This window comes from Pteropus alecto, unplaced genomic scaffold (assembly GCF_000325575.1).
Source record: "Pteropus alecto unplaced genomic scaffold, ASM32557v1 scaffold479, whole genome shotgun sequence".
Classification (NCBI taxonomy): domain Eukaryota; kingdom Metazoa; phylum Chordata; class Mammalia; order Chiroptera; family Pteropodidae; genus Pteropus; species Pteropus alecto.
In genome coordinates this window covers 2316246-2329236 of record NW_006492031.1, presented here as the reverse complement: position 1 = coordinate 2329236, position 12991 = coordinate 2316246, and the positions used below count along the sequence as shown (strand labels likewise).

General features: G+C 36.3%; 1 protein-coding gene across 2 annotated transcripts in view; it reads right to left on the bottom strand.

Moving 5' to 3' along the window:
- Nucleotides 1–12991, bottom strand: part of JHY (junctional cadherin complex regulator) — a 63479-nt gene that overhangs the window by 42582 nt on the left and 7906 nt on the right. The window contains exons 2-3 of one of the 2 annotated variants that reach the window (XM_006925253.1): nt 8243–8763; nt 7538–7596 (exon numbers count right to left, since the gene is read on the bottom strand). In XM_006925253.1, coding sequence (XP_006925315.1) covers nt 7538–7596; nt 8243–8763 — 580 coding nt within the window. Of the gene's footprint in view, nt 1–7537; nt 7597–8242; nt 8764–12991 lie in introns of those variants that run through there. The other variant, XM_006925252.1, reaches the window with a different exon arrangement.

Below are 12991 nucleotides of genomic sequence, written 5' to 3'. Positions count from 1 at the left end.
TCTATTGCCCTTAATCTTTAAAAATTTATAAGGCCCTGAGTCCTCTACTCTTCAGCTATGATGCTTTGATCTCTTCGTCTCATACTTTTTCGGTTCTGCCGGTGGGCCATATGAATCATTACCTCTGCATCTGTGCATAGTCCACTCTTTGTGTGTAATACCCCTTTCATCTCACTTATTCTGACCAATCTCATTCACTCTTCCAGCCTTGGCTGAAAAATATCTTCCTCCAGTAAGCATTCTCTGACACCCTAGAGCAGTGGTCCCCAACCTCTTTGGCACTAGGTACCGGAGCTCTTATGAAAATCTAATGCCTGATGATCTGAGGTGGAGCTGAGGCAGTGATGCTAGCCTGGGGAGCAGCTACAAATACAGATGAAGCTTTTGCTTACTTGCCTGCCGCCCATCTCCTGCTGTGTGGCTCTATTCCTAACAGGCTATGGACCAGTACTGGTCAGTGGCCCTGGGGTTGGGGACTCCTGTCATAGAGATTAAAATAGATGCACCTGAGAACATGGTCTTAGTACTTTGTACTTCCCCTTTTATAACCAGTATCACTCTGGTAATTATCTTTGTTTACCTTCTAGACTGTAAGTCTCATAAAGGCAGGAAAAGGAGGATTCTGCGCAGGGCTGCCATGCTGTACACCTCCAGTCATGCTACTCAAACAAGCTACATGGTGTCTCTGAGTATGCCTGGCACATACGTGCTCAAGAAGTATTACTGAGTGAAAAGATCAATGTATTGCTCATTGAACTCTCCACTTACATCAGAATACATATAATCCACTTGTTTATCTGGCTAGATTTGTGGTTTATATTAAAGCCAGGTAGCCAACTGTCAAAATAAGGTGGAAACTGGGACCTCATTTTCCATTCCATTGGCCCTTCAGCTCTTCACTTTTGCTGTTCCCCTTTCCAGGAGTGCTCTTTCCTCAAATATTTGCATGGTGAGCTCTCTCAGTAACTTTGTGACTTATTTAAAATTTTAATTCCCCCCACCCAACACTTCTTATCCCTCTGTTCTTCTTCATTTCTTTCCTTAGCAAGGGCTGTTTTGTTCAATGATGTATTCTAATGATATATCCTAAGATAATATCTGACACATAATAAGCTCTTAAAAATATTTGCAAATGAATAAAGCATATAACCATTTTCAAAAATGTGAAAGAGGTTTTTAGGAATGTCTCATGTAACCTGTTTGAAGGTTGATTAGCTAGCAAACTGAGCTCTCCATAACACAATTAAGACTAAGTATGACCTCTGGATGGAGTATTCAAACTGCTCCATTCCTAAAATCCTTCAATGATTCCAATTCATACAGAGGAAAGGCCCAACTCTTAGCACAGTGGTTCTAAAACTTCAGCATGTATCAGAATCACTTGGAGGGCCTGTTAAAACACAGGTTTAAAGGCCTCACCCCAGAGTTTCTGATTCAAGAGGTCTAACACAGGGCCCAAGAATGTGTATTTTTCACAAGTTCCCAGGTGATGCTGCTGCTGCTTTTTGGGGACCACATTCTGAGAGTCCTTGCTTTAAAATGGAATACAAGGGCCCATGTGAAAGGCACTTGCCAATTTCTCTAGCCTAAATACCCACACTCCCATCTGCACGATCTAGTCATATACAACATTATCCACCTTCTCCTTAAGTACTTTACTGAATTAATCAACACTTTCCAGCCCTCCTTTAAGATGTCCTAACTAGTGCCCATAGCTGAATGCTCATGGCTGGTTGGCTACTCACATTATGTCTTGGTACTTGTTTCTACTAGCTGAGTTGTATGTTTACTAAGAGTCTTTTACATTTGTTCCCAAACCTGTTAATTCCTATTGAATGTATTGTAAAATTATGAAATTTATTAAGTGATTAGATCATCTAGAGAAATTTAAGTGTGTACAGAGTTGTTATTTTCATGAAAACTTAAGTTAAATAATTTAGAATGACCCAATAAAAACAAATGGCAAAATAACATGTGGGGGGGGGGAAACTGTAAAAGATTAGTGAAAAAATAGATTGTTTCTAAAGGTTTTTTAAGTTTTCACTTTCCTTTCAAGAAATCAGAAGTACAAATCATAGATGCTCTCAGACTGATGCAAGAAAGACAATACAACACTCCAATCAATAAAATATGCACTCACAGAAAAGGCCTTGGCTTCTCAGTAAAAGAGTGGTGAATTCATGTGTATTATATATCGTAAGTGAAAATCAAATATTTAAGGTATATAGTTATCACTTTTCATATATGCTTTAAACAGTTTGATTGACCACCAGTCCCTGACTAGTACTATAGAGGTTCTTACTGAACCAGAAGTCTTCTAGTTAAAGTGTCTTTTCGTGCCTTAATACCATTGCTTATGCTCCCTTTGTCTGCAATACTTTGCTACCCACCTCTGCCTGTTATCTTCTACTTCTTTTAAAAGAAACAGTTCAATGACTGCCTCCTCTGTGAAGCCCTCTCTGACTTCTCCGACAGACGGGCATTTTTTTCTTCTGGGTTCCTTCGGGACTTCCAGTATAGCAGTTATCACTTTACACTGACTGTTTACATGTCTGCTTCCCATTTGGCTAGAAGCTCCTGACAGTGGTAAAAATGACCCCACATTCGTAGCAGTCTAGGGTATTTAATAAAGAGGCAAAGAATTATTCCCCTCGCCATGGCTCCGTACTTTACTATAGAACAGTGCAATATGACCCAGGTAAAATAATGCAGAAATATCAGGCACGCTAGGCACATTTTTGAAAACTCTCCTTAGAATAATTAATTATATTGGAGTTCTAGTTTTCGAAAGGGCATGCTTTAGTTATGTGGAAAGTTTTCCTTTTATAGATCCCTCATCAATATTGCCAAATTAATAAAGTATCACTCTATAGATCACACAAATTAGTAGTTAAGAAATTAAATGCTCAGTAGTGCATACAAGAATGATGACTTAAGAAATATATTGAAAATTCCATTATGTTCAATTTGAATTATGCTGTCATAAGTAAGTGCTCTTCTTGTGGTTGCACAGGGCAAAATAAAAAAATCTAAGAATCAATAAACACATACCAATTACTTACTCTGTAGAATAATTTTTACAAGTATTCGAGGTGGTACTCTGAAATTATTTTGTGACATGTTCCTTGCCTGTGTCATATGACTGGATTGTAAGCTCTTTCAAGACAGGGGCTCTGTACATCTCGTTTTCTGTCAAATCCCTAGCGCTGGGGAGAGTACCTAGAACATAGCTGGTGCTCCATAAATGTTTGTTGGTTGGCTGACCTGCTATCTCAGAACAGCCACAAAGGTGTTGATACTCAGGATGGGGACCAGATTCTATATAGAGCTTTATACCGTCTCGAAGACTAAAGGTGATTGAATAATCTTTCTATATCCACATTTGCAAAGTATCTGTAATTTCTTAAGAAATTACAATGAAAGAGAAGAATAACATATATAAAGCACTTACTGCTCTTTTCTGAGCCCATAATAAATTTCACCAAAAAAAAAGTTATATTAGAATCAAGATAGGAAGTTAGTTCATTTTCAATATACAATTTCCTTTAATGGTAGATCATAAATTGACTCAAATTCTAATGAGTTTCAGACAAATACTTCTGGCTACAGAACAAATCATGAATAAAAGTAAACACTGGAAATTCACCATCAAAGTTATTGGCTGACTGTGATACTTAGGTGCCCTCTAGTGTGTGTTGGTTTTTACATCAATTTCTTGCTTTGCACATCATGTGACTAAGATCTTATAATGTATTCAAATGTGATTTTTTTCCCAGTGCATTTTAATGTATGATGAACGGATCTATGAAAAATGGCCAAAAGACTGTGGAGCAATTGAATTAAAAAATCAATGATCCTACTCTAAGCCATTATTTACAAGCAAAACATGCAGTTTAGGTGGCCCCGAGTAATCAGGGAGTGTGAAGTTACTTGGGTTCCTACAAAATGTTGTATACTGTAAATACATAGGCATGATTCAAAAATAAGAGGTATGAAAGGTATAAAGTGAACAGTTGTGCTCCCACCTGTTCCCCTTCCAGTCTCTATGATTAACCATCTAAGTATCCTTTCACAATTTTTTTATGCATACCGAGCAAATGTGATATACATTTTATTCCTCTCCACCTTTTTATACTGTATACACTATTCTCCATCTTTAATTTCTCTCTTAATAATACATCCTGATAAATTGTGCATAAAATTCATAGAGAACATTCTCATTTTTAAAAATAGAGTTGTACTCTATTGTATAGATACACATAAATCATTTAAGTATTCCCCAAATGATAGACATTTGAATGGTTTCAGTCTTTTGTCATTACAAATAAGAATGAAATGGTCTTATACAGAAGTTATTTCAAAACTGCACACCTACAACTAGGATAAATTCCTAGGGGTGAAATGTGTTGGGTCAAACAAAAATAACAATTGCTAACACTTATATTGTGCTTACTATAAGCTAGCACTATGTATTCTACATATATTAACCCAATTATTTAATCTTCTTAATAATCTTATAAGGAAATTACTATTATCTCCATTTTAAAGATGAACAAACTGAGGCACAGAGAGGTTAAACCACCTGCCCAAGGTCAGACAGCTGGCAGGTGTTAGTGACAACCAACCTGGCTCCAAAGCCTATACTCTTAGCCATTACACTTTATTTTATCAAGGAGTGTATATATTTGTATTTTAAATAGATATTAACAAATTTTCCCCCATATTGGTTATACTAATTTATTCTCTCACTACCTTGACTACGTTTTTGCCTATAGGTTCTTCAAACTTTGAGAATTTTATTGGTTTAATTATAGGTGAAAAATAGAATCTCAATGTAGTATTAATTTGCATTTCTCTTATAATAACTGAGGTTGTATATCTTTTCATATGCTTAATACCCATATGTATTAACTTTTCTGTGAATTATCTATTCATATCTTTTGTGTATTTTTATATTGGTGTATTGTTCTTTTATTGATTTCTAAAATGTCTTTTATATATTAGAGATATACTACTTAAGACCCTTAAATTTGATTCAGCTGGGAATGGGTGCTTGCAACAAAACAATGTATTAAAAAGCTGAGTTTTCTTGGCTCTGTGTAAAGGTAATTGACATTCATTCATTCATTCATTCAACAATAGGTGTCATTTATCCTTTCATTGTTCTTAGTTGTAACATTTGTCATCTCTTTCAAAGAAATCAGAAAGGGAAAACAGATTTTTCGAACATTAAAATCTTCCAGAAGAATGCTGCTTAATCTAAAATCTGCCACCCCAACTTTGTACTTCCTACCCCCTAATCAAAGGAATACTCCTAACAGCCATTGAAACCGTCAGTGCTCTGTGGGTACTGATTTACTACACTTTGGCTTTAGGTTTCTGATAAATGCTCTACGTTGTTTATATTCCAGCTCCTTGATATTCAAAGTGTGGTCTGTGGACCAGCAGCCTTGACATCAGCTTGGAGTTGTTACAAATGTACACCCTTTAGTCTTACCTCAGACCTACTTTAACAAGATCCTGCGATGGTTCATAAGCACCTTAAAATTTGAGAACCAAATGATCGTTGGTTCTCAAAGTGTAGGCCTGATAGCAGAAGTGGCATCATCTTGAGCCACATAGAAAATTCAAATTTTTGGGCCCCATACTACACCTACTGAATCACAAATCCTTGACTTAGGTGCAGCCATCTGTTTCAACAAGCCCTCCAAATGATTCTGATGCACTCTAATGATTGAGAACCGCTGCTCTAGATCAATGAGTCTCAAGCCTGGCCAAACATTAGAATCACCTAGAGAGTTTCGAAAACTCCCCATGCTTACAGGGCACCCCAAATGAATAAAATCAGAATTTTAGGACTTCAGGCCAAGGAATCAGTATTTTAAAAAATTTCCAGATGATTCCAATGTGAAGTCAAAGGTGAGAACTTCTGCTCTGTCTGGAATCATGCTTCTCAAACCTGGCTTCATATCAGAGTTACTTGAGGGTCTTTAAAAAAAAATACTGATGCTCAAGATCTCATCCAGAGATGTAAATTGGTCCCGATGGAGCTGAGAATCACTTCTTAAAAATATTTAGTTTCTCGGGTGATTCTAAGATCCAGCCATGATTTCAAACTACTGCTCTAGAAATATCATTTCCCCCACATAAACTCCAAGTCATACTAAAAGAAAATAAAGTTTGGAGGTGATGGAAGAGATACATTTTTCATTCCCCACATACTTACTGAGTATGTTAGGCTAGTTTCTATGAAGATTAAAAATAGGTCCAAAGAATATTTCCTGCCCATAAGAATATATAATCTGTATTGACAGAAAAGACCTGCACACATTTCATAAACAAATAATGATTTGAAAGGAACATATCATTCTATGCTACTGACTATAATTCAATAAAACAAGTTACATGCATCATTAAATCATTGTTAGGCCAAACTAATTTCTACCCTTTTTTAAAGAATAGGAGTGAAATATATGTTGAAATGGTTAAAAAACACATTTGAATACAATTAGCAATCAGCCTTTAGACATTTGAACCTGGAAAAAGCACTGGACAAGGTCAATACCCAAAGACTGAGAAAGCCTAAAATGCTTTAAGGTCTCCTCCTCCTTGGCATAGTTAAAATTATGGTATGGAATCACTGACAATCGATTTACTCCAACATTGTTTAGTAAATTAAATTATAACTACTAAAAAATTGGTAATTAAGATATCAGTAATTAAAGAGCTTATAATAAATATTTTCCCTTTTATTATTAGACATAATTATTTTGTCCTAACTCTTTGCCTCTCCTCTTATATTGGATTCTTTTGAGAACATGTTTAAAAATAATGAAAAATAACCTAGTCTGGGAGAAATGTCTAAGTATAAAAATTTTTTACATATATTAGACTGTCAAATTTATTTATATTTTTAAATGAGCAATCAAAATTCAAAATTTTACATAAGTGTTATGAAACAAAAAAGTACATTGAACATTTAAAATTGGGTCAAAATTTTGAAAACTGTATATTTGTTTCAACAATTCAGCTAAATATATACACTCATTCCTTTGTTTTCTTATTAGTTACAAAGGCAAGGATGAGACATAATCCTTTACAACTATAGGAGACCCTTTTTTTTTTCCCTCTTTTTAAATGTGAAGATCTAGTTGGCTTTATTAAGTGATTCATTAATTGGGCAACATCCCATGTAATAACTAGAAAGGTACTTCCTAGGAAAGGAGTTTCAAAATTTTAAAAAAGTCATAAATGTTATCGCATCTATCTTATTCCATGATAAAATACAGGCTAGAATAGATTAAAGCACTTTAAATAATACTAATTTAGAATTAAAATAGGCACCCCTGTTTTATGTAATAACTTCTCCATATCTGAAAATGATCCCACATTAGTAGATGATGCATTTCAAGTTGTTTCCCCAATAAGGGTGAGATATGCACTGATTCAACCACACTCCTTTCTTCTATCCATGGGTGCATTTACTAGGAGGTGGGCAGATATGATCTTTATGTGTATCCATGAAACAGAACTAAGTTTACTGGCTCCAATAGGTTTTGAATCCATCATCTGAGATAGAATTGACCTTCAAAATCATCAGATGAGAAAGGGAGAACATTTATTATTATCTCAATTTTATAGATGGAGAGACTAAGTTTTAATCATATCACATCATTTGCATAGGATAATAAAGGGTGGTGCAGTCATTATCAATGGGGGTTGGAAAGGTACCGCATGTTGTCTCCTATCTCCCTCCCACTACCACTCAATAAGTATACAGGATATGATTGAGAATTACTTCTGTATCTGAGTTACTGTTATCAAGAGTGTCGTGTCATCTCCAGTGTGTGGGGGGCATTTATTAGTGTTGAAAACCAACGCTGTAGTGAAAACAAAGGCAATCGACACAGAATCAAAACTTTAGTCCTATATTTTATCTATTGGAGTATGCAGTTTAAAAAAATTCTATGGTTCCTTGAATGGAAACATTTTGGAGATAAAAACTGAATTACAGCAATTACAGAACTATAAACTATTGATGACTTTTATTTTGCTCTTAGGAATTTATGGAATAATCCCTGTCATTCTTCAAAGTGGGGGAAGGTATAGGGCATTTGATTTATTGAGCCAGGTGGTTGCAGTGTTACATCATTAACCCAAAGGAAGTGATATCCAGCAGTTTCAAATAAAGGCAAATTCCAGGTTAGTGCTTTGGACAAGATTTTTAAATAGCTTCTACGTACCTGTTCTGTGCGAGTTTCCCCCCTTTTTTTATTGTGAAGTTGAAGATAAGAGCCCACTTTAGGAGTAGGTAATCCCAAAGTTAGCTTGTTTTTTTCCACAAAATATTGTTTGGACTTCCTTCGTCGAGGGCCACGGGATCCTGGTAAGAAAACTTCATTATGTGAACTTGAACTTTTCAAGCACTGAGAGAGGTTGCTCGACTTCTCCTCCAGATCGCTGTCACTTAGGTCTGAAAAATGCTTGCTGCGATGGGCCCCAAGCTCATAGTTTGGGCTTAAAAATTCACTACCAAGTAAGGAGGCTTCGCTCTGTGGGCTCTTTTTCTCTTCACATTTTCCCCCTGCGAGTTCCATTGAAGTCTCCTTGGAAGGGTAGAGTGGATCCAAAGTCAGATTTTCTGTAGAGCTGTCTACAGACTCCAGCGATGCTTCCACAGTCAACAACTGCCCTTCCTCTTTCTTATTCTTCCAGTTTGGGTCATATCGGAGGTCTGAATATTTGTCTTCTTTTGGTTGTTGACTGCCGAACACAGAAAAGAAATGTCAAGTACTTAATCAAGATAAATTTATTCATTATATTTTATTGATCATTTATATGAAATCAATCTCAATCTTTCCTTTTATTATTGATATGTTAAAGACAGATCCCAGGGTCAAGTTAGGCACGCATACTACACATAAGGGTAAAAAAATCTTAATTACTTATCAAAATATGGAATAAAAACAGGGGACAGTTAATTTCTAAATGCTAGGAAACAAATGAAAAAATGTCTGTAACGTTAAGCCAGTGAACCACTGTGGTTCAAGGAGTGCTATTATTTATGCACACCAAAAGTGTTTCAGCAGGTGAAGATAAAATTGATTTCATATTTTAGTTGGTCATATACATATCTGGCTATTTATCTAGGATGGGAAATGAGATTGTCACCTGGACATTTGCCTCAGTCTGCTCCCTTTTTGAAGAGAAAGCAAGGTTTATCTCTACTGAATACCTACATAGATTCATTATCCTTTTCAGTGATTTTATTTTTCAGTTAATTTTGTGTTTATCTACTAGATTTTATCAAATGTACTACAGAAAGATCCTCAAGGTTAAGAATCAGAAAGTGGCTCACTGAAAAGCTCTTAGTTCATAGTCTCTTGGTTGTCAGGCCTATCTATGTACAGAAAACTCAGTAGACAGGTCAGTGTGCACTTTAAGCTGTAGTACAACCCTATTTTAATAAAAGGTTAAGTATATGGTCCTGGCTGAGGGAAGTAAATTCATTCATAACCAGTGCATGTGACTCCAAATAAAGTTCTCCCTTCCCCCAAGGCAATCTCAATTTGTAAAGTCTTAACCAAAATAGAAAAAAAATGCTGGTAATATGGCATATTTAATGGCCCCTTTGATCTTCAAAAGCTAAATGGGAGAGATTTTCCTTCCTTGAGTTCAGTAGATGCAATCCTCTAATCAAAAAGGAATTCTAAATCACCTAGGCTTTTTATGCTATTTGATATTCCCGTTTACAGAAGACATAATTCTATGCTGGGTAAACAAACTAATGGTGCCCCCTAATACTAATTTACTCTTCTTAATGTGGACTTAGATTTCTTTGATTTGATGTAAAGTAAAAACTAGAGCAAAAAGCCAAAACTTCCATGTCTTTTTAAATTGTCATTTTGAATTTTTTAGTTCACATATTAAGATGGAAAACTTTTTGGAAGAGGCTGCTCTTCCTTTTCCAGGAAGGGAAGATAAATGATATTCTCCTCTAGCAAAATGCTTGCATAGAGATGGTTTGCGTCTGTCAGGAAACTGAACATCAACCTGTGTGAGTCATACTCCCTATGCACCATGCGTCACCTGCCTCTGGAGCTTCGATGAGATTTTTCCTGTGTGATGAACTCACAGTATTCCCATCACATGAACTCACAGTATTTTTTGGTTATGCCTTTCACCTGGTTGTAAAGGTCACTGGATATGTATTAGAGGCATGAAGTGATCCAGTAGGGCACATCTGGACTTGAGACTTGACAGATCTGGGTTCAAGCTCTAGGTTTGTTACTACCTATCTGCATCAGCTGGCTGATCAAGTCATCTCTGACCTAGTTTCTGTCATCTGTAAGTAAGAATAAATTATATTTATTATGTTTATTTCTCAGGATTGCATAAGGATCAAAATGGGACATTACATCTGAATTAATGTTCTGTATTTGTGCTCCTTTTACTTTTCACTATGAAGACCTTGTCTCCTCACCTAGTTAAGGTCGTGGGCACCAGGGACTGAGGGTTACCCTTCCTTCCCCAGCCTCTGCCCTAGTACTCTGCCCTCTGCTGTGGACAGAAGAGTCAGTTAAGTATTTCTTAAATAAATAACTGAGCCTCTAAAAATACTCTAATCGACACAAATGTAGCATTAGATATTTATTTTAAAAGACTAATAGTAGCAGAAGACCTTCTTGCATTGGACTAAATTAGTAAATGATTTTAGGGCTTATTTTTATTGAGTTAAACATAAGGTTCAATTGTGGTTGGTTAGGTGTGGAAAAATATTAAGGAGTACCTCAATTATATTTTCAGGTAAACAAAAATATAAAACATTATTTAAAGAAGAAAGGTGCTATTTCATGATATGTATGATATATTGAAAGGAAAGAGAGATTTTAACTCTCTTTGTTCATTCATTTGCTTGACTCAACAGAATTTAATTTTCTTTACCCATTTCCATTTGCTCACTCATTGATTCTACAGGTATTTACTGAGCACTTACTAAGCTAGAGGGATACAGTGGTGGACACAGAGCCTAGTGGAGAATACAGACAAGGAAAGAAGTGATTAACAATTGGAGTAATGAGTGTCCCGATGAGGGGCACGGGGCCATCAGGACTCAGGAGGGATATCCAATCCCATCTTGGAAGATCAGGGAAAGCTTTCTGAAGGAAGCAATGACTTAGCCGATGCCTAAGGCTAAGAAGGGCAGGAAGTGTATGCCATGCTGTGGGAACAACATATAAAAAGGAATGGAGGGGAGAGAAAACATGGTGCTTTCCAAGAACAAATTAGTATGGATAAAATGGAGGCTGAGAGGAGGAAACGTTGAGGAGTAGAGCACAGTGTTAAGCAGAGGCGAGATACTGAAGGGGTTTGTAAGTTCCATGAAGGAGTTTGGCTTACCTAAATTGAGAGGTATAATTTAATTTACCAAAAATAACATAGAGAGCAAAGATGTTAGTAAGACAAAGACTCTTGAGTTTTTTGGAAGGAAGTATCTATGAAGGCTATAAGGTCTTGGAAAGTTTTAGAACAGGTAGTCCTTTGCACTGTTTAAACCAGGGGTCGGCTACCTTTCACAGTGATACATCCTGTGGGGATCGCTCTTTTGCTACTTAGTCATGGGGTAGGATGTGGAGTGCTGACTTTGGGAAGATAGCACATATTATTACATGCTGATCTAGGAAATGCTTATAGTGAATCTCCAGTTTTTTCCTCAGAACTACCCTATCAGGAAGGTACTATTATATTCCCCATTTAATAGATAAAGAAACCGAGGCTTAGAGAGCTTATGTAACTTTTACAAAGTCACAGAGCTAACAAGTGGTAGGGCCAGGATATAGATAGACAGTCTGTTTCAGGACCTAGCTCCTGTCCATTAAGTTGCCCTGTATCAATGCAGCTGCTTTTGTAGGTGGTAGTGAGGCAAGCATTGCCATAAGGCCTGCCTTATGTAAGTTACTGAATCAGTCAGTCAGTCAAATGGCCAGTCAACAAATATGTACTGAGCAGTTCCACAGGTACTAGGCACTGAAGACAGAGTGGTGAGCAAAACAGAAGCAGGCTGACGGATCCTACTTGCTAGTGAGGAAGACAGGCTTTTTGTTTCAACTGTAAAAATCAAATAACAAATTAGATGCAGAAAGAGATACAGAATATTATGGGTATTTAAAATAGGAGGACAACCTTGTTTATTACTGAAAATATGTTAACCTCTGATTTCCAGATTCAGTTGCTAAATGATATCTGAAAGTCTATTCCAACTCTTGTTCTATGATCCTATGATAAACTCACAAAAGAATTAATAACTGAGGAATGTCCCCTATTTTTTAAAAATAGGTACTCTTCAATGATTGAAGGAAATGGATTTCTGACTTCCATCCCTGCAGTAATACTAAAAAAAAACCCCCAAAACAAAAAACTGGCACTCAGTCTGGTCATCATATTTAATCAGCACCAGTTGATAATGGTATAACATCTATAGTATGGTTATAGACCTTCTTCAGTCATGTGAAATCGCCACAGTGCTTTGCTTCTCTGAATAATAATAGGAATATATTGGTTCTGGGAAATGGTATAACAGAGTATCTAAGGACATGGGTCATGGAATCAGACTGCCCGCACTCAATTCCTTGTGCTACCAGTTACTGTATAAGCATGGGCAAATTATTTAACTTCTCTCTGCCTCAGCTTCTTCATCAATAAAATGGGGATAATAATAGTACCTATCTCATAGTGTGGTTGAGACAATTAGCAAACTGATTATATATACATGTACATATGTATATATATATGTGTGTGTGTGTGTGTATATATGTATGTGTGTGTACATATATATATATATATATATATATATGTTTAGATAAGTCCTTGTATATGTATTGCATTATGTGTTCACCTCCCATAGTTAGAGTTCTTTCTGTCACCACATATTTGACCCCTTTTACCCCATCCGCCTACCTCCTCACCCCTCCTCCTCTTCCATCTGGTAACC